The 21,903-nt window shown below is 45.7% G+C and overlaps 1 protein-coding gene across 1 annotated transcript in view; it reads left to right on the top strand.

Moving 5' to 3' along the window:
- LOC143819243 (cytochrome P450 2U1-like) overlaps positions 1 to 21,903 on the top strand; it is a 36,148-nt gene that overhangs the window by 7,770 nt on the left and 6,475 nt on the right. The window contains exons 2-3 of the mRNA XM_077300653.1: positions 14,240 to 14,875; positions 17,860 to 18,021. Coding sequence (XP_077156768.1) covers positions 14,240 to 14,875; positions 17,860 to 18,021 — 798 coding nt within the window. The remainder of the gene's footprint in view (positions 1 to 14,239; positions 14,876 to 17,859; positions 18,022 to 21,903) is intronic.

Genomic DNA, 21,903 nt, shown 5'->3' with positions numbered 1-21,903 from the left:
AGTTCGGTCATACAGATCTTTAAGCTCTGCTGGCCTAATAGTGCATGCAGAGGAAGGGTTACTTCCCTCTGCAGGCCCCAGAGCAGGGAGAGGACCAGGATCAGCTGCACCTTCTATTCCCTCCTCCTCATGCACAGAACCATCAGGGCTAGGGGGGTGATAAGGAGGGGGAGGAAGACAAGTGAGCGGATCCCAAGTTTCATTATTCTGCTTGGAAGGAGCAGAGGGTTTTACTATTTTGTCTCTTACTGCCATGCAAGGGATGGCCATTTTAAATTTTCCTCCCTGCATTACTTCAATCCATTGCAGAATATAAGGGATTCCCTCTCTCGCCTCTGGTGACCCTTCTCGTTCAAACAAATAAACATACAAAAAATGACAAAGATCTGATCTACACGAGCCCAAAGGGGGCCACTTGTAATTATTTTTCAGAACATATTTTGGCCAAACTTTCATGCATAAACGTATCATAGTAGGTTTAAATCCATCTTTTTTATATTCCTTATCCCATATTTCACACATGTGTCCCAATGGACAATCTTTAGGAATTACTATCTGACTGTTCGCAGAAAGCCTGGGACCTTGCGCAGGCTGACTGCCAGCAGACGGGGCGTCCCCCGGATTCCTATTTTTAGAAGTCTTACTTCCCATTGTACAGCGTTTTCTTCCAGAGCCTGTCATCTGAGTCTTTCGGGACTACAGTCCCACGGCTGGCAGCCTAATGCTTTTTATTTGCCAGTCAGACGCCCGTTGATAACACACATATATTATTGGAGCAGTGTTCTTAGATAACACATATATTATTGGAGCAGTGTTCTTATTTAACCAATTTACTCACCAAGAAATTCAGTGATTTCCCAGGTGTCACCAATGAACCTTATTGCCGCTGCCAAATGAGGGTTCTTGACTCACCGACTGCGAAGCAATGGGGCTCCTTCAGGGCTAGTAAAAAAACTAGGGCGCCTCCCCGAATGAAAGACCAAGAGGTTCTTCAGTCGGTGAGTCAAAATGATCCAAAAGCGGATCCCACTTCTGACACCATTTGTTATAGGCCATGCAAGGGAAATTTTACAAGACCACAACAAACAGGCAGCTTCAAAGCAAAAAGGTTTTATTCAGGATACATGGTTTGCAAAGCATGGAGAGAAAGCACCTAAAGGGAAGGGTGCCGTCTCTGGAGTCTTGGATACAATACAGTTAATTTTATAACCCCCGACGCGTCATCCCTATCTGTCCCTCTAACCAGTCAGGTTACGCGGAGGGCTCCCAGTCTAACCTATCACCGACGAATATATCTTATTTCATTTTAATTCTTTGTTTCAGTGATTACATAGAGCAGTTATTTCTGTAGATATGTTACAGAAGCTACATTTTACAGATTCAAGGTTACCTGGAGAAACGAAGAGATAACTCTATATACATGTGATGTTACAGTAGCCAGCAATACACTCTGTCTGACCTAAAAATAAACCATGAACAGACTGTGGCTAAAGTGTGTGTATGACTAAATTGTGTTCCACAAACTATACAATCCATATCACTTGGCTGCTAGTGAGATGCTTTGCTTGTTTTAGAAGCATCCTGTGCAGTTTACAGTAGCAGGCAAGAAGAACCCCAGGAAACTAGGAACTCAACCAATTCTGATGGGAGAATTAACTTGGGATGTGAAACAGTATTGTAGGTGTGAGAAGTGCAGTGGTGTTTTTAGGTTTAAATATGTTGCACTGCCACGATATCTGGAATATAGTTCAGGAATATATTTTTTTATTTAAATTTCTTGCTTTTGTGATTGATGATTTACTAAAAGCAGAAATTCCAGAGATGAGGCACCACAACAAAAGCGGCCCTGGCTGTAGTATGTGACGTTAGAGCATTTTGGTATTTTTGATCCAAATGATTGTCAGAGTATGTGATAGTTGGAAACAGATTATGCTGATATTTTTCTAGTTCCTCTTGTTCAGGGTTTATATGCCCTTCTACAAAAAATTAAATGCCACTTGATGGTATAGACCCAGCCTGGAGTCAACTGTACCATGTTGCAAAACACTCAGAGGGAAAACGGAGATGCTCAGCTTCCCAGCACATCAGCACTACCTAATTTGAACATGATCTGGTGGTTGGTGCACATTCTGGTAAAGGGTGTCACCCTGGTGAGGAACCCCCATTCAGCCCCTCTCCCATTCTGAGCAATTGAGAAGAATGTGATATAAAATCAATCAGTTCTCAGGAATCAGATCATGTTCAGCTGGAGTACTGACTTCTGAATTGTGTCATTCAGCATTAGTCATCTGCATCTCTGTTCACTTATCATTGCTGATGCACATAGTGATTTTTAAAGACTTTTGTGTCTACCCTACCATCAAACTTACTTTATCACTAGCAAATTGGCATTTCATCTATAAATGTAGTACATATATGTACTAAACATGTAGTTTTGTACATATTCTACAGATTTTTCCCCACAAGCACCCATGAAATAGCAAGTTTATCTATCTATATTATGCAGTAGTTTTTTAAATAGCCTTAAAGCTATATGATGAACAAGGTAATTAAGGTTATTCTCAATAGTGCACGGTTTATGAAGGTAATTGTCATTATCAATAGTGCAGGATTTCGCTATCACATTTTTGGACTCTGTACTGCCTGTGTGAATCATTGATGGACTTTGCTGTAAACTGTGGTTCATTTCCTTGTTTGGCTTTCTGAGTAGCCTTTGGCAATTCACTCCTTCTCATGATCTAACTATGTTATACTCTTCTTGGGCCCCCTGTGTCTGCCCCAGGATTGAGGAGACCCAGGTTCAAATCCCTGCTCTGCAGTGGAAGCTCACTGTGGCCCATTATGCACGGCCGCCAAAACGGCGATTTCGGATCACATGGAAAACACGGAGGGGGAAGAAGCAAAGCAAACTGCTCATGCACGGGACGGGACGCAACGGCGGCAAAACCCAGAGTAACCGATTATGCACGCGGCGACCCCGGCGCCACTTCTGGTTGCGCCCCAGTCACCCGGAAGCTGCACTTTCTTCCGCGTTTCGTTAACGTGGATTTTTTGGCGGCATGCATCTGCTGCCGGTTGCAGCCGGCACCGTGCGTAATCGGTGATTTTAGTCACCGCCATTCCACCCCGAATGCGCGTTATCCCCCCCCCGTGCATAATGGGCCTGTGTGAGTTTGGGCCAGTTACACATTCAACCTACTCAAAAGGGTTGTTGTGTGAATAAAGTGGAGGAGAGAATTGCATAAACTGCTTTGGTCCCAATTGTGGAGAAAGATGGGGTAGATGAAGTAAATAGTAGAGATGAAGATGGGAGGTAGATAAAAGTTTAAGTTTTATTTATTTTTATTTATTTAGATTTCTATAGCACCCATTTCTTTGCAGCTCTGGGTGGTTTACATTGAACATTAAATAATTCACATGGAATGTTATACAGACTGTAACATCAAAGCAACTTTCAATAAAACATCAAAAGATTACAATATCACATTTATAATATAAATAACCATTAACAGTAACATTGGGAGGTTAATTATTTCAGCCATGGGGGTGTGTCTGGGGGGACCAGCAGGTGTTCCAAGTCGGTTGGCCTCAACTGAATGCCTGGTGGAAGAGCTCCCTCTTGCAGACCCTGCAGAAGTGTGGAAGTTCGGGCAGGGCTCTGCTCTCCTCAGGGAGCTCTTTCCACCAGGTAGCGGCCAGGACCAAGAAGACTCTGGCCCTTGTTGAGGTCCGACACGATTCTCTGGGGCCAGGGATCCACAGCCAGTTGGAGGTGGCAGAGTGGAAAACTCTTTTGGGGGTATAGGCAGAGAGGCAGTCTCTCAAACTGTGCCCAAACCGCGTATGGCCTTAAAGGTGATTACCAGATCCTTAAGCTTAATCCGGAATTCAACTGGGAGCCAGCCAAGTTGTTCGAGTACCAGCCAGATGGGGGATATCCATGATGTTTTAATGAGAATCTTGTCCGCAGCATTCTGCACCAGTTGTAGTTTCTGGATCAAGGATGAGAATAGGCCTGCCTAGAGCGAGTTACAGAAGTCCAGCCTAGAGATGACCATCTCATGGATCACTGTGGCTAGGTGCTCTGGGTCCAGGTAGGACGCTAGTAGCTTTGCTTGACGGAGGTGGTAGAATGCCAGCCGCACTACCTTTGTGCCCTGGGTTTCCATTGTAAGGGAAGCATCCAGGTTCCTGGTGGAGTGCGTTGGTGAGAGCTGCACACCATCCAGGTCGGGCAGACGTGCTTCCTCCCATGGTCCCTTCCTACCCAACCACAGGATCTCTGTCTTTCTAGGGTTGCACTTCAGGCGACTCTACTTGATCCATTTTGTCACTGCTTCCAGACTTCTGGCTAAGGGTTCTGGGGGAGAGTCAGGGCAGTCATCCAACAGGAGGAAGAGCTGGGTGTCATTAACATATTGGTGGCATCCCAACCCAAACCTTCACACCAGCTGAGCCAGAGGGTGCATAAAGATGTTAAATAAGATAGGAGAGAGGACTGCTCCTTGTGGGATTCCACATATGAGCTGGTTAGATACTCTCTCTCCTATCACTACCCTCTGTCCATGGCCCCGGAGGAAGGAATTCAGCCATTTGTGGGCCGTTCCCTGTATTTCGGTGTCGGCTAGGTGGTGAGCTAGGACCTCATGATCTACTGTGTCAAACGCTGCTGATAGGTCTAATAGTATGAGCAGCGCTGACCCGCCCCAGTCTAGTCATTAGGGTGACTAGAGCTGTCTCCACCCCATGTCCAGGACGGAAGCCCAACTGAAATGTATCAAGGACTAAAGTTTCCTCCAGGAATGCTGATATTTGGTCCACAGTGGCCCTTTCAACCAACTTCCCCAGAAACGCTAAGTGCAAAACAGGGCGATAGTTGTCAGGTTCCTGTGTGGCCAGAGATGGTTTCTTCATTAACGGGTATACCACCGCCTCTTTGAATCTCTCCAGGAATTCTCCTGTTGAGAGGGAGAGGTTAATTATTTCCTAGAGGGGGGCTCCTATACTTCTGTCTGTTGTTTTTAGGAGCCATGATGGACATGGGTCTAGTGGGCAAGTGGTTGGCCTCGTTGCTGCTAGCATCCTGTCCACTTCAGTTTGTGAGAGTCGTCTGAAGTGCCTCGTTGTTCTCTCCAAAGACAGCCAAAGGGACTCTAGTTCACTTTCTGTGTCTAAAGTTGAAGGAAGGTCATGGCGAAGCCTCAAGATTTTGTCTGCGAAGTGACTCGTAAATGCCTCACAGCTAATGTCCAATTCGCTATTATTTTGGCACCCTTCATCGAGGGACCTCTTTAAGGACTGGATATGTCCCGGGGGACTGGAAGAGAGGAAAAGTTATTCCGATCTTCAAAAAAGGGAGGAAGGATGACCCGGGAAACTACAGACCAGTGAGTCTGACCTCTGTTGTGGGGAAGGTAATGGAGCAGATATTAAAGGGAGCAATCTGCAAACATCTGGAGGACAATTTGGTGATCCAAGGAAGTCAGCATGGATTTGTCTCCAACAGATCTTGCCAGACCAACCTGGTTTCCTTTTTTGACCAAGTAACAGGTTTGCTGGATCTTAGAAATTTGGTTGATGTCATTTACTTGGATTTTAGTAAAGCTTTTGACAAGGTTCCCCATGATGTTCCGATGAATAAGTTGAAGGACTACAATCTGGATTTTCAGATAATTAAGTGGATAGGAATTGGTTAGCGAACCACACTCAAAGAGTTGTTCTCAATGGTGTTTCATCAGACTGGAGAGAGGTGAGTAGCGGGGTATCTCAGGGCTCGGTGCTTGGCCCGGTATTTTTTAATATATTTATTAATGATCTAGATCAGGGGTAGTCAAACTGCGGCCCTCCAGATGTCCATGGACTACAATTCCCAGGAGCCCCCTGCCAGCGAATGCTGGCAGGGGGCTCCTGGGAATTGTAGTTCATGGACATCTGGAGGGCCGCAGCTTGACTACCCCTGATCTAGATGAAGGGGTGGAGGGACTACTCATCAAGTTTGCAGATGACACCGAATTGGGAGGACTGGCAAATACTCCGGAAGATAGAGACAGAGTTCAACGAGATCTGAACACAATGGAAAAATGGGCAAATGCAGCAGTAAAAAAGGCGAATACCATTTTGGGCTGTATCAACAGGGGCATCACATCAAAATCACAAGATGTCATAGTCCCATTGTATATGGCACTGGTCAGACCACACCTGGAGTACTGTGTACAGTTGTGGAGGCCTCACTCCAAGAAGGACGTAGATAAAATTGAAAGGGTACAGAGGAGAGTGACGAAGATGATCTGGGGCCAAGGGACCAAGCCCTATGAAGATAGGTTGAGGGACTTGGGAATGTTCAGCCTGGAGAAAAGGAGGTTGAGAGGGGACATGATAACCATCTTTAAGTATTTTTTAAAAGGTTGTCACTTGGAGGAGGGCAGGATGCTGTTTCTGTTGGCTGCAGAGGAGAGGACATGCAGTAATGGGTTTAAACTTCAAGTACAACGATATAGGGTAGATATCAGGAAAAGATTTTTCACAGTCAGAGTAGTTCAGCAGTGGAATAGGCTGCCTCATTGGCAGTCTTCAAGCAAAGGTTGGATGCACACTTTTCTTAGATGCTTTAGGATGCTTAGGGCTGATCCTGCGTAGAGCAGGGGGTTGGACTAGATGGCCTGTATGGCCCCTTCCAACTCTATGATTCTAGAGCATTTTGGTATTTTTGATCCAAATGATTGTCAGAGTATGTGATAGTTCAAAATGGGTTATGTTGATATTTTTCTAAAGACAAGTTCCTCTTGTTCAGGGTTTATATACCCTTCAACAAAAAATTAAATGCCACTTGATGGTATAGACCCAGCCTGGTGTCAACTGTACCATGTTGCAAAACACTCAGGGAAAATGAAGATGCTCAGCTTCCCAGCATATCAGCACTAACTAATTTGAAAGTGATTTGGTATTTGGTGCACATTCTGGCAAAGGGTGTCACCCTGGTGAGGAACCTCCAGTCAGCCCCTCTCCCATTCTGAGCAATTGAGAAGAATGCGATATAAAATCAATCAGTTCTCAGGACTCAAATCATGTTCAGCTGGAGTACTGACTTCTGAATTGTGTCATTCAGCATTAGTCACCTCCATCTCTGTTCACTTATGATTGTTGATGCACATAGTGATTTTTTTAAAGACATTTGTGTCTGCCCTACCATCAAACTTACTTTATCACTAGCAAATTGGCATTTCATCTACAAATTGTTTAAGTTTAGTACATATTCTACAGATTTTTGCCCACAAGCACCCATGAGATAGGAAGTTTATCTACTCTATATTATGCAGTAGTTGTTTTTTTTTAAATAGCCTTAAAGCTATATGATGAACAAGGTAATTAAGGTTATTCTCAATAGTGCAGGGTTTATGAAGGTAATTGTCATTATCTATAGTGCAGGGTTTTGCTATCACATTTTCAGACTCTGTACTGCCGTTGTGAAGCATTGATAGACTTTGCTGTAAAATGAGGTTCAGTTCCTTGTTTGGCTTTCTGAATAGCCTTGGGGAATTCACTCCTTCTCATGATCTAACTATGTTATACTCTTCTTGGGCCCCCTGCGTCTGCCCCCGGACTGAGGAGAGCCAGGTTCAAATCTCTGCTCTGTGTGAGTTTGAGGCAGTTACACATTCAACCTACTCAAAAGGGTTGTTGTGTGAATAAAGTGGAGGAGAGAATTGCATAAGCTGTTTGGTCCCAATCATGGAGAAAGATTGGGTAGAGGAAGTAAATAGTAGAGCTGAAGATGGGAGGTAGATAAAAGTTTGAGTTTATTTATTTTTATTTATTTAGATTTCTATACCACCCATTTCTTTGCAGCTCTGAGTGGTTTGCATTGAATGTTAAATAATTTACATGGTTAATTATTTCCCGGAGGGGCGCTCCTATTCTTCTGTCTGTTGTTTTTAGGAGCCATGATGGACATGGGTCTAGTGGGCAAGTGGTTGGCCTCGTTGCTGCTAGCATCCTGTCCACTTCAGTTTGTGAGAGTCGTCTGAAGTGACTCATTGTTCTCTCCAAAGACAGCCAAAGGGCCTCTAGTTCACTTTCTGTGTCTAAAGTTGAAGGAAGGTCAAGGCAAAGCCTCAAGATTTTGTCTGCGAAGTGACTCGCAAATGCCTCACAGCTAATGTCTAATTGGCTATTATTTTGGCACCCTTCATCGAGGGCGGTGAGAGATTGGATTATCCCAAATAATTGTGCTGGGCGCAAGTGCACAGACATGATGCTAGTCGAGTAACAGTTTCATTTCACTGACTTCACCGCCATCTCATAGGCTCTTAACTGCATTCTATAAGATGCTCTCGATTCTTCATCATGAGTCTTCCACCAAACTTGCTCTGCCATCTCAGTTTCTGTTTCTTCTGGCAGAGCTCCTCCATAAACCATGAAGCCTGCTTGAGACGGGGGTGGAGAGGACATTTGGGAGCTATCTCATCAATGGCTGCCAGCATTCTGTCATGCCAGTCGCTGACCAGTCCATCTAGAGAAGTGCCGGGAGTCATTAGGTCCCGCAGAGCATTCAGAAATCCAATTGGATCCATAAGTCTCCGCGGGTGAGCTGAAATGTGCTCGGCACCCAATTGAGGGGGAGGTAGCAACCTAAGCCGGGTCTTCAGAGTATATTGGCCGTAGTCATGACCAGATCCATGCTCAACCCTGCACCGAAAATCAGATCCAGCGTGTGACCTGCTTGATGGGTAGGGCCAACAATGAATTGCGAGAGCCCTCGCGTTGCTTTAGGATGCTTTGCTTTAGGATGCTTTGGGCTGATCCTGCGTTGAGCAGGAGGTTGGACTAGATGGCCTGTATGGCCCCTTCTAACTCTATGATTCTATGATTGCCATGGCTAACACCAGATCCAGCCCATTGCCAGAGGGCAGCAGTTGCACACGGACATTAAAGTCCCCCAGAATTAGTAGTCTAAGGAATTGTAATGTCCCGGCGGCTGCTGCCTCTAGCAGGGCATCTGGAGGTGCACTGGGTGTGCGGTACACCAGCCAGATGACAACGCTCTCAGTTGTGCTCCACCCGAAGCCAACACATTCAATTCCTGGGATTGTCGGTGCAAGGAGAGCACTGAAGGAGATGTTATTTCGGATCAGGATTGCTACTCCTCCTCCCTGCCCCACTGTCCATGACTGATGCAGGACAAAGAACCCGGCAGTGGCCGGTTCTTTGAGGGCGACTGTTTCACCATCCCTGGACCAGATTTCCATCACGCATGCCAGGTATACCCCCTGCTCTGCAAAGTAAATTTGCAGGGTGGAGGCTTTGTTGTTAATTGACCTGGCATTACACAGCATCAGTGTCGGAGCTGGGCTGTTCACCTTTGCCTCCACCCTAGTGGTTTTGAGATATGGGGCAGAGGTTAGAAGGGTTTCGAGCATGGTCATATCTCAAGCCGCTTCTATTGTACAGCCTCCTCCCACCGCTGTCTCTGCTTCTTCCCCTTATTCTTGGGATCCCTGACCCCCTATGGTCCTCTTTTGATGTTGTTGTGTCCTTAGTTCCGCTCGGAGATTGGGAGCTATCCATGCCTAATGTTTTCTCCCTCGGTTATCAACTGGTTGATTTCTCCGGTTTTTGCCCTGGTTCTAATTCTTATTTGGTTGCTTTAGTTTTGGTACCTTTGTTTTTTTTTCAGTTTCAGGTGAGTTGATTTGATTTGTGTGTGTGTGTGTGTGTGTGTGTGGGGGTAAATTCAAGTGGGTTGGGATTATAGAGGGATGGTCCCGATTGTCTTATTGCATCTCAGGATTACCTAGTCTGGAGTTGGTTTGATTGGTTGATTGGGTGCTAGTACATTTTTTTTCCCCATTCAGTTTGGGTGGAGGGGGAGTGCAGCTTTTTGGTTGGGTTTCAATTAATTAAATAAGTGGTACATGTGGCAATGTGGTAACTGGGTCTGTTTGAGATTATTATTTAATTGTATCATAGAATCATAGAGTTGGAAGGGGCCATACAGGCCATCTAGTCCAACCCCCTGCTCAACGCAGGATTAGCCCTAAGCATCCTAAAGCATCCAAAAAAGTGTATATCCAACCTTTGCTTGAAGACTGCCAGTGAGGGGGAGTTCACCACCTCCTTAGGCAGCCTATTCCACTGCTGAACTACTCTGACTGTGAAAATTTTTTCCTGATATCTACCCTATATCGTTGTACTTGAAGTTTAAACCCATTACTGCATGTCCTCTCCTCTGCAGCCAACAGAAACAGCATCCTGCCCTCCTTCAAGTGACAACCTTTCAAATACTTAAAGAGGGCTATCATGTCCCCTCTCAACCTCCTTTTCTCCAGGCTGAACATTCCCAAGTCCCTCAGCCTATCTTCATAGGGCTTGGTCCCTTGGCCCCAGATCCTCTTCGTTCTCCTCTGTACCCTTTCAATGTTATCTACGTCCTTCTTGAAGTGAGGCCTCCAGAACTGCACACAGTACTCCAAGTGTGGTCTGACCAGTGCCGTATACAATGGGACTATGACATCTTATGATTTTGATGTGATGCCTCTGTTGATACAGCCCAAAATGGCATTTGCCTTTTTTACCGCTGCATCACACTGCCTGCTCATGTTTAGTTTACAATCCACAAGTACCCCAAGGTCTCGTTCACACACAGTGTTACCTAGAAGCGTATCCCCCATCCAGTAGGCATGCTTTTCATTTTTCTGACCCAGATGCAGAACTTTACATTTATCTTTATTAAATTGCAGCTTGTTCTCATTTGCCCATTTTTCTATTGTGTTCAGATCTCGTTGAACTCTGTCTCTATCCCTCCACCCCCTCATCTAGATCATTAATAAATATGTTAAAAAGTACCGGGCCAAGCACCGTGCCCTGTGGTACCCCGCTACTCACCTCTCTCCAGTCTGATGAAACACCATTGACAACAACTCTTTGAGTGTGGTTCTCTAACCAATTCCCTATCCACCTGACTATCTGAAAATCCAGATTGCAGTCCTTCAATTATGGGGTTGAGATTGGATATGGTGCTTTCCTTCTCCTTCTCCTATCTCTTTTTTCTCTCTCGTTGTTAAATTAGCTTTCTTCCTACCCTCCCTCTTCTTTTTTGTTTTTTGAAAAGTTCTTTTTGATTTCTCAGCTTACTCCCTTCCATTCCCTTCTCTTGCTTTGTTGTTAGGCAGCTTCTTACTTTCCCTCTCTTTTCTATCTTTTTCAGTCTTTCTTTTCTCTCTTCCTTGTTGTTGGGCAGATTTTCCCTCTTCCTTGTAGTGGGGCAGACCCCCCCCCCTTTTCACTCCTTTCTAGGACCCGTTTTATTGTTGCTCTTTGGTTGTTTCCCTCCCCTTCTCTTTCTCCGATATTATATTCCCGCTTTAATTTTATAACCGTTACAGGTTCCCGCTTAATTTTTTCTCTTTTGGAGAGCCTCCCTTCTCGCAATCTGTTTAACTCCCCAATTTGTTCCAATCAGATCAGTTCCTCTCAGTCAATTACGGTAGTCAATTCATTTTTCTTTCCCAATTAATTTCAGCAGGTCTCAAATTCCCCAATCAGTTTTTATAAGTTAATTAGTATTTTCCTCCGCCCAATAGTGTTAATTAAACTTTTCCTCCCTCCAATTAATTTCATAAGATCAATCCCCCCCAATCAATTTTGAACAGTTAGTTTCATTTCTACCCTATTTGATGTCTTTTTTTCAATATAATTGTGCTGGAGCTCAGGTGCCTGGATCCGATGGTTTCTGCGGTTGAGTGACTAGACGGTCCCGCGGCCGGGCGATCTCCAAGGAAGTGGTAGGCCTAAGATGAACAGAGAAGCCGGTGGGCCAGGAACGGTGCTGGCTCTGGTAGTCTAGGGCAGGCCGGAAGTTCTTTCGGCGGTGGTGCGCTAAAGAGCCGGGATGGGGTGAGCATGAGCGGGATGAGGTGGAGCGGGGGGTGGGGGGTCGGCTGAACCGGGCGGGTTGGCGGGAAGCTTGGGAGTGGGCCTGAGAGGTGCGTCTCTGCGGCACAGTCCCCGATGAGCCAGTGCTCCGTCGGTGTCAGACCGGCACGTCCCCCGTCCGCCGCGGCCTTGTGTGTCTACCCGGTGGCCTGGCAACAGCGGCCCGATGATACCGGCTCCTGGAGCGGTGGCGGCAGCCTCCAGCGCTGTTCTCGGTATCCTGGGCCAGCTAGGTTGGAAGCAAAAAGGAATCAGAGGAAGGTGAGTATATAAGGTTTTCTAGAGAAGGAACATAAGATAGGGTGAGGAGGGGATGCAGGGGGTAGTCTAGAGTGCCGCCTCCAGCACCATACCTTATTTGCCAGAGATAAGCTGCTATGAGGAAGGGAAAAAGGAAAATTGAAGATGCAGATAAAAGTAGGTTGACTGGTGGATGGGAAGGAGAGATACCCATGAAACATGCTTCAGGCTCTGAGAAACCCAAGGAGTCAGGAGTCACTTTTATTGGCACAAGATAGCAAAGCATATGATTTGGAAGCATAGCTGTGTACATGCCCTCCTGGGGCCCCTCCGCCTCCAGACCCATCATTGGCCATGGGGAAGGAGGGTCAGCGTGACCATATATGGTCATCTCACCCAATAAATGTTTAGCTATTTTTAAAATATATATATTAAAAATTAATTAACTCCCACCCATTCAGGAATCCCTTCCATGGCCATAAAGAAACCCCAGGGGTTATGAACCCCTACTATGGATAGTGTATCTGGGTAGTAAGGAAAGGCCATGAACCAATTCATGGGCCAAATTTTTGACAACCTTGGCCCGGTTCATAGCTCCTGAACAGATGATCAAGGAAGGTGCCTTCCCCAAACATTTTACCAGACTTTTCTCTGGTTCGTTTTGCTTTTTGGGGCATATAAGCCCAACAGTTGAGCAGGATGGGTCCACGGGGGGAAGCAAAAAGGACCAGTGGAATGGCTCACAGACATTTCAGCCTAGCTGCAGATATGAACAGAAATCTTACATCTGTAATCCTGGTAAGATGAGTGAAAAAGATCCCTCCTTTTGTGCTGTGGATCATCAGTTGTATCATTGTGGGGTGCTTAAAGACAGAGGGAGCTTCAGTCTGAGTAATGGACAGACTGTTTGGTTTTCATGTATGCTGAGAAGTACTGAAGCCCCTGCCTGGTCTTGAAGACCACTGAGTAGCCATGGATACATTGCCATTTTGACCAATAGCGTTTGTCTGTTTGTTACATTTGTTTTCCACCCTCCCTTATGCCTCAGGGTGGCTTACATTGAAGTGTATGTAAAAGAAGTATAGAAAAGCACCCTGTGCATGGAAACCATATCCGTAATGTGCTTAAGTGTGTGTTTATAGAGATGCAAGGGTGGTAAACAGTTATGTTTGGTAATTGAGCACTGAATTCACAGTCTGAGAATTTTGGCTACTGGTACTTTTTAAGCACAGGTGTCTTATTCTTGAGCTCAGCATCAGCATCTTTGAGGAGCCATGGTTATCCAAGATCTTTCTGCATTATTCTAATCCAATGGTCCCCAACCTTTCTGTGGCTGGGGACCGGCAGGGCATCGGGCCGTGCCCGTGCGGGCCGCGCATGCGCGATGTGCAGCCTGGCCCTGATTCCCTCTCCATGCCCTCCCGCAGTAAGAAGCTTCCCGGGCCGCAAGCTTGCGGCCTGGGAAGTTTTTTACTGGGGGGGGGGTTGGACGGGGAGAGGGAGCCGCGGCCCGGCCCGCAGGTTGGGGACCACTGTTCTAATCCATAAGGACATACAGAGACTGAATTTATAATTTTTTCCATTCAAAGCCTGGTTCTGCCATTGACTCCCAAAATATTAACTTGAGCATATGGTTAGTACTTGGGGGAGATCTGAGTACCTCATGAGGTGACTCTGTTGTGGAGCACCTGTGATTTGCATCACATGTTCAACATGCAAAACTACTGTCACATGGAGAGTGGGGAATGTCTAAACCAGTGGTCCCCAATCCGCGGACAGCATCCTGGTGCCGCACCGCGAAGGCCTTGGCGCCGGGCCGCGGCTCCCTCTCCCCGCCCCCCCCCCGCAGTAAAAAACTTCCCAGGCTGCAAGCTTGCGGCCCGGGAAGCTTCTTACTGGGGGGGGAGGGAATCAGGGCCATGCCCGCGCATCGCATGTGCGATACGCGGGCGGGCAGTTGCCCTGCCGGTCCCCAGCCTCAAAAAGGTTGGGGACCACTGGTCTAAACCATATTTACTGTGGACAAGAGGTTAAATGAACCTTCTCCCCTGCACTTTCTTTCATTCAGGTGTGATATTTGCACATTATGGCCCAGTGTGGAAAAAACAGCGGAAGTTCTCTCATTCCACTCTCCGCCATTTTGGATTAGGAAAGCTCAGCCTGGAGCCAGCGATCCTTGAAGAATTCAGGTTTATGAAGAATGAAATTCTGAAACATGGGGAGAAGCAGTTTAACCCCTTCCCCATTATCAGCAACGCAGCGTCCAACATCATCTGCTCCATGGCCCTCGGCAGGCGTTTTGACTATGATGATGTTGAGTTTAAGACCATGCTGAGCCTCATGTCAAAGGGTCTAGAGCTGAGCTTGAACATGTACGTCATTCTGGTGAACATCTGCCCTTGGCTCTACTACCTCCCTTTTGGTCCCTTCCGAGAACTCAGGCGACTTGTGCTTGACATCAAAGCCTTCCTGGAGAAGATAATTGTACAGCACAGGGAAAACCTGGATGCCCAGAATCCCCGGGACTTCATAGATATGTATCTAATTCAAGTGGATGAAGAAAAAAAGACCAACAGCAAAACCAGCTTTGATGAAGACTACCTGTTATTTATCATTGGGGACCTTTTTGTTGCAGGCACAGACACCACAACTAACACAATCCTCTGGTGTCTGCTGTATTTGTCGCTTCACCCACAAGTACAAGGTAAATGGTGTCTTTTCAAACCCACTTTTATTTTAGTTTTTTATTTGGATGTTTTAACCTCCCCCCCCCCCCACTGAAGGGTAGATCCAACCCAATTTATAAGATTCAAACATAGAAACACAACAAATGATACATACCATCAGCAGACTTAGTCACAAAGCAAGTGGGTGGGGGGCAGAGCAGTTGTTAGTTCTGCCCCCCCAGCTTTTCCCTGCCATAGGGATTGCCCTTGAATCAGTAATGATCAGATCTCCTGTCTTCAGGTTACTCCTTCAATGTGAATTCATCTGCCATGGAATCCTGGTGGGTCGTTGAGGACTCCAGAGCCTGTTCTAACTGAAGCAGCACCCTCAAGTGGGGTGGGGCTGGTCACTCCCTTACATGAACTCAGAGTTAACCCAGCATTCCTTTGCCACTGTACATTACAGCCAAAACTGGTAATGGTGGGTAAGCCAGTTTTCAGAACTTAGCATGGCACAATGATTTCAAAAAACTCCCCCTCCCCCCTTTTGCAGGTGCAGCCTCAATAATTGTTTTATTAAAGACTAGGGGCAAAGCCCATTGTATCCAAGAATACAACGGGCGCTAGAGCTTGGCAGGGGGAAGAGGAAGGGGAGGAGTTGTCCAGTCTGTAAGGGCATAGGGTTGAATGTGTGTGTTGTGTGGGAGGTTGTGGTGGCGTAGTGGCAAATGAGGGTATAGGTGTGGAGATATGGGTGTCAAGAACCTGTGGTTTGGAATGTTCGTTGAGTGTGGGAGAAGACTGACCTTTGAGAATTGTGGCATAGTGGTTACAGATGAGCTTTCCAGAGCCATGTCTTCAGATATTTGAAGGGAGAATCAGACTGGAGACTCTTCTTAGGTGAAGATTACATGGCAACCAATTCCTCCCGGTTCTGCGTCATTTCCCTTCTTGTGTGAATTAGGCCACGGACACCGAAATGCCCCCTCTGCCCTAATACACATGGGGTAGTCACAGTAAGCAGGTGTCCACCCTGTTCCTTCTTCTCCATTTTTTCACTGTTGATAAAATGTTATATACCCACATGCTTCTTTCATGGTTGCTCCTTAGAAGAAGAATGGATTTTGTACCCTGTTGTTTACTACCCAAAGGAGTCTCAAAGCAGTTTACAAACCCATTTGTCTCGCCACAATAGTCAGCCTGTGAGGTATGTGGGGCTGTGAGAGGTCGGAGAGAACTGGGAATGGGCTGCAGTGACCCAGCAGGCCTCAGGTGTCTCAAAGCATTTTCCAATCATCTTCCCTTCCTCTCCCTCTCACTATTTACGGTTTCAGGCTGTAAGTATTTATTTAGATCTTCCTGCACTTTCCAGACTCACAGGACTGATGCTGGTCTGCCTCTCTGCGCCCCAGAATACAAACAGTTGCTGATAAGGGCTGGCCATAGCCCATAGCCCAGGAGGGACACATCTGCACCACTCCCTCCCAACTGCAGGCAAAAATGGCTCCTTTGAATGCTAGAGCATCATACAATGCTAGAGCATCATACAATGCTCTGAGGCATTGTATGATTTTGAAGTCCCACCTCCAAACCTCCAGGAATATTTCCAACCCAGCGGTAGCCAACCTCCAGGTGGGGCCTGGAGAGCTCCTGGAATTACAGCTCACCTGCAGAGTATAAAGATCAAGTCCCCAGGCAGAAAGGGCTACTTTGGACAGGGTTGTGGTAGAGAAGAAACATTTAAAGCCTCCCACACAGGTTGTTGTTGAATTGAAAGACTTGAGGCCTACTGCACAGGGTTGTTGTGCAGATGAAACAGGAGATAAAAAACCCAGTTTCCTCTGCAGAATAACGCTGTGCAGTGGCCTCAAATCTGCAGAGAGTTGCAAAGAAAAAAGACACATGGCTTGGCTGTGTCTAACCCCCAGCCAGAGCAGTATTTTAAGTGAGAAGGGGCTTTTCTGTGGTCTCCCTGTCAGGCAACTGTTTGTCAGAAGGGGAAAGCCCCCCCCCCCAATGAATGCCCTCAGTTCCTCTGCGTTGCTCTTGGAAACGCCTCCCTCCCCTCAGTCAGGGCCTGTCAGAGGCTCCTTCGCAGCAGGCCTGAAGGGGGGGGAGGGGAGTACTCTGCAGCCTCCGGCCAGCTCTGTCAGGGTTCTGAGGCCATTTACATTTGGACATGACAGTTAGGACAGCCTTGGGGCAAAAAGGTCTGGCACAGCCTGTCCAAGCCTCACCCCCCTTGGCAGCCCTACTGACTGCCTCTCCCTTTGGTCATCAGGAGCTGACTGGCAGCTATTTCTCCAGATTGCTTCGTGCCTTCGGATTGGCCCCTCCACTTGTCAGTCCAGGGCCATGGGACCAATAGTTGCCCCTCCCCATCACGGACTGAGCCCACCCCAACACCCCTTACTGTTTTATTAAGAGGGAAAAGATGAGAGTGCAGTGAAAAAGGGAAACTCTAATATTTTGTCATCTACAATTTTCACATCAGAAGAAATTACTGTGAGCTACCAAAGGAGGGGAATATGTTGATACCTGTAGATTTCCCCAGGAATAAAAATAGCTTGTGGAAAGCTTTTCCATACGAGTGCTAACTTCCAGGTGGTCGTTGGAGATCTCCCATAAATCCAACAAATCTCCAGGCTATAGAGATCAGCTCCCCTGAAGAATATGATCATTGTGAAACTATGATTGGGCCTTAATGTTGTTTTTAAAGTTAAAACAGCAAACTTTTTAATTAGAAGTTTGGGTAAAAAACTTGGAACTGTTTGGCCAGGTATCTAAAACATCTTAGGAAAAGTGCAAGGGAAACCTTAAGGGTAAAAGCTTTTCACAGGCAGGGCTCCTCCATTGAAAAAGCCCCAACCTTGGTCACCCCCCACCCCCCACGTATGCCATTGGGTCCCTCAGAGCAGGTCTTGTGAGTAGGATCCAAACTGGTGGGCTGGACTGTGTGGGAGGACAGGGTTCTTCCAGGGGCTGGCCCAATTTTCTCCCCCACCATCTTTCTTTTCAACAGCAAAAGTCCAAGAAGAAATTGAATCTGTCATTGGCCGGGCTAGAGATCCTTCCCTTGCTGACAAGGCAGAGATGCCCTTCACGGAAGCCGCCATCATGGAAGTTCAGAGAATGGCGGTGGTTGTCCCTCTTTCTGTTCCTCGGATGGCATCAGAAACTACTGGTAGGTCTTATGGAGGTCTGCTGCTTGTGCCACTGAGAGGGGTTTTTGTGGGTTTCAGAGACTGTGGGCCGTTCCGCATTCGTCCAAAATAGCACAATAGTTACTAATTGAAATCGCTACAGTTTTGCCATTATGCACAACGTCGTTGACAATCTGCAACACTCCTGAAACCGATCCGCAAAAAGCGCTTCGTTGTAGCGCTTTCAGGGAAATCCCAAAAAGTGGATTCACCCTCCGGAAAGCGCTACACTCCTGCAACCAATCTGCAACACTAGCGGGAAAGTTCTGTGCATTACCATTGTTGCGGTTTTCCTCCCCCTGGCTCTCTCCTCTGATCTTCCGGTGAAGCGATCGCCATTTTTTTTTCTCTGAGCAAGCGGAGATCAACGCACCGGCAAGCCTTCGTTTACCCAGTGAGGCTTCCCCAGCTGCAGTCCCTCTGTTTAAAGTCACCAAGCACAAGCAACACAGAGGCCCGTTTGCTGGTTTATTTTCACTTTATTTTTCACACTGTATTCGGCCGAAAATCACGCCCGTGGGGGCGGGGGGGGATTTTTTTTTTCACTCGGGGGGAGCGTGGCAATGATGAAATGGCAGCTCAAACACTTCCTGCTAGCTGGATGAGTCTCTCCGTTGCAACAAATCAACGCATATTCATTGCAACGTGTGTGTGTGTGTGTTTTTTTTAAACCTTCCTTAAAGGGAAAGGGGCTGTTTGGGAGCATGATAACGGCCGCCCATTGGCTGCTTGACGGCCAGGGGCGGGACACAGCTCAGGAATAGCGCTTCGTGGCTAGCGATTTTTGCCAAGACCGGAACCCTGTGGGAAACGATAGAAACGCAACTGGATTCCACTACAAAGGCAGGTATGCATAACGACGAATTCCACTATTTAAAATGGCAATTTTTCGTTCCGCAAACAATTTGCAACATGGATCCCGGTGCGGAATGGCCCTCAAAGAAAGCCAAGGCTAAATAGGCATGTCCTGTGCCTCCTTTGTTTCTGTTGATCTGATCTGAAGCAAACTTGGAAGACAGATAGTCTGCTTCAGGAAGGGTTGCCAATTCCAGCCTGGAAGATTTGTGGGGATTTGGGGGAGGTGCTATAGAAGGCAAGATTTCACTACAGGCTACACAATAACCTAAAATCTTGCAATCTTGCTAAGTCACATTTCAACATCATGTTGGTATCCCTCAAATTGATGGTGATTCGGGCATACTTTCAGACAACTGACGAGCCAGTAATAAAATCATGTAGAAGTGTAGTACTCCCTGCAGGAGAGAGGTTCAAAAGTGTCTCAACTGTGAATTAGATTGACGGTTCAGACAAGGAAAGACATGACAGTTCTGTGACAGTTTTGACAGAGAGAGGGGTTCATTAATTAATTTTGGAGTTTGTATACCACCCCTCATGGCAAAGTTGTCTTGGGACAGTGCATAATGCATACATGGTGTACAAAATGAAACATTGGTCTTACCTGATGGTTTCTCTTCATTGGGGTTAAGTAATCCAGGATGGTTCGGTCACGCTTCTGCTCATTCAGGTAGAGCTATTCAAAACCAAATGAATTGGGTGCCCTTATCTGGGTGACCAAAGGCTGGCCCTCCATTTTTTTTTATTCAAAGTTTTTGTTTTATTTTCCAAGATTAAAGATAGTACAATACAAGTAATCAACATTATTGATACAGAAGAAAATAGATTGTGCTCTTCATTTAATACACTTAATTCCCCATTTCAATCCCCTTTTAACTTATTTTCTTAGGTAAATCAGATAAGGGCCCCATTGTTCTTGAAAGGCCTCTTCTCTTCATTTAAAAATATAAGACCCCACATAGCTACACAATAGTATGAACTTTTGCCCAAAGCTTATAAACTTCTTCACGTTTCCACCACATTTAGAAGGAGAAGCCTACTTTGTTGCCATCTTTTCAGCATTTGTTTGTCTAGTTTTTAACAATTTTAACAGTCATTTTTGGTGTCCCATAACACCTATGAAACAATTTATACTTAACACAATCTTAGAGCCATCCACATTTCCACCACATTTAGGGGGGAAAAGCCTACTTAGTTGTACAGAAGAAAAATATATAGATTGTTATATGAGTATAAGTTATATAAGTGTGAGTTGTTAATACAAAAAATAGTAAAATAGAGTCTTCGTTAGTTACACCTCCTCGATTAGATGTCTCATTTTAGTTATGCTTTAAGTTTAGACTGGGAGTCACTGCGAAGATTCCCGTAGACTTGTGTTCTGTCCAGATGGCCTTTGGCGTAGAAAGTGCAGTTGTACTCTTTCCCTCAGAATATACATCGGTGAATCTTGAGGCAGTTGTACCTCCTAGGCTCATATTTTTTAACAATTTTAACGGTCATTTTTGGTGTCCCATAGCACCTATAAACAATTTGTACTTGACACAATCTTAGAGCCATCCACATTTCCACCACATTTAAGAAAAGAGGCCTACTTAGTTGTACAGAAGAAACATATATAAGTTGTTATATGAGTATAAGTTATTAATACAAAAAATAGTAAAATAAAGTCTTCGTTGGTTACATTTACACCTCCTCAATTAGGTGCCTCCTTTTAGTTATGCTTTAAGTTTAGACTGGGAGTCACTGCGGAGATATGTTTTATAATACAAATTCAGCTAACATAGGAAATCTAAGACCCCACACTTACATGATAGTATAGACTTACAATGAGCAGTAAAATATAGTCTTCATCTGTTATTCTTAAACCCATTCCATTAGGTGTCTCCTTTTAGTTAAGCTTTAATTTTGGGCTAGGAAGCACTGCGAAGATAGATTTAATAATACAGATTCAGCTTACTTAGAAGATCTTAGACCCCACATTAATTTCTTAACTGATTATATTGCCTGTGTGGCGACAGAAGAAAAGAAAAAGGAGAGAAAGAATTTCAACCACTGCTTCTCCTTTCCATTCCCCAGTCTTCTTAAGGGGGTCTCATATCGAGGCTTGCTGCATCTTGTTGTTCCCGTTGACTTGTGTTCTGTCCAGTTGGCCTTTGGCTTAGAAAGTGCAGTTGTAGTCTTTCCCTCGGAGTATGCATCGGTGAATCGTGAAGCAGTTGTACCTCCTGGGCTCCAATATCAGTACAGTTTTTTTTCCAAGAAATCGATTACTTTCACAGCAGATCCATATATCTTTTGATTGGTTCTTGTGTACTGTTGCTTTGGTGTGGCTGTATGTCTTTTTAGGAAGGGTGTCCTTATCTAGGCTGCAAGGCTCCGACATCCCCTTTTCCATCTCCATAGTTTCAAATTTCTCTTCTGCTGGTAGTTTTCCACCTTGTTTAGAGCTATCATCAGCCACTGTTATTGATCCATCATTCCTGTTAGAAACTTCTTCCTTGCCGTCTTGGATCTCCTTGAAAATATTTTTAAGCAAGCCTTCTGTAAATGCTTTCAGATCTTGGGTTTGTTTCTCTATTAGATGAGCCATTCTTTTTAGCATAGACATGTTTTAGGCTTGCAAGTCAGCTAATCTCAGGCAATTTTGCAAATAGCCAGTAGAGGTCCTACATAGTCCTAACGAAAGCAACAGTCTGTTTTGATCTCCGACATTCCTGGCACTGGCACTGGCATGTGACGTATTGAAGTCAGTAAAGCAGTGTCTCGTACTGGAACAGAATTCTCAGGAGATCCTCCCACCCACGGCTCTTATCTCTTATCTCCGAAAACCAAAACAAATGCAGTAAAAGCTATTACTAATTAGTTTGAGTTGATTTAAGTCCTTCTTCTGCTTAGGGAAGATAATTAGCCTGCCTCATATCGAGGTGGCTTCAGGCAGAGCCAAAAAGGGGAAAAAAAAGAGAAACGGGGAAATACTTGCGTCTCTGTGCGTTGATTGATGTCTTGAT

The sequence above is a fragment of the Paroedura picta genome, chromosome 10 (assembly GCF_049243985.1).
Source record: "Paroedura picta isolate Pp20150507F chromosome 10, Ppicta_v3.0, whole genome shotgun sequence".
In the NCBI taxonomy this organism is placed as follows: Eukaryota; Metazoa; Chordata; class Lepidosauria; order Squamata; family Gekkonidae; genus Paroedura; species Paroedura picta.
The sequence above is the reverse complement of the archived record's forward strand: the minus strand, read 5'-3'. Positions and strand labels throughout refer to the sequence as shown.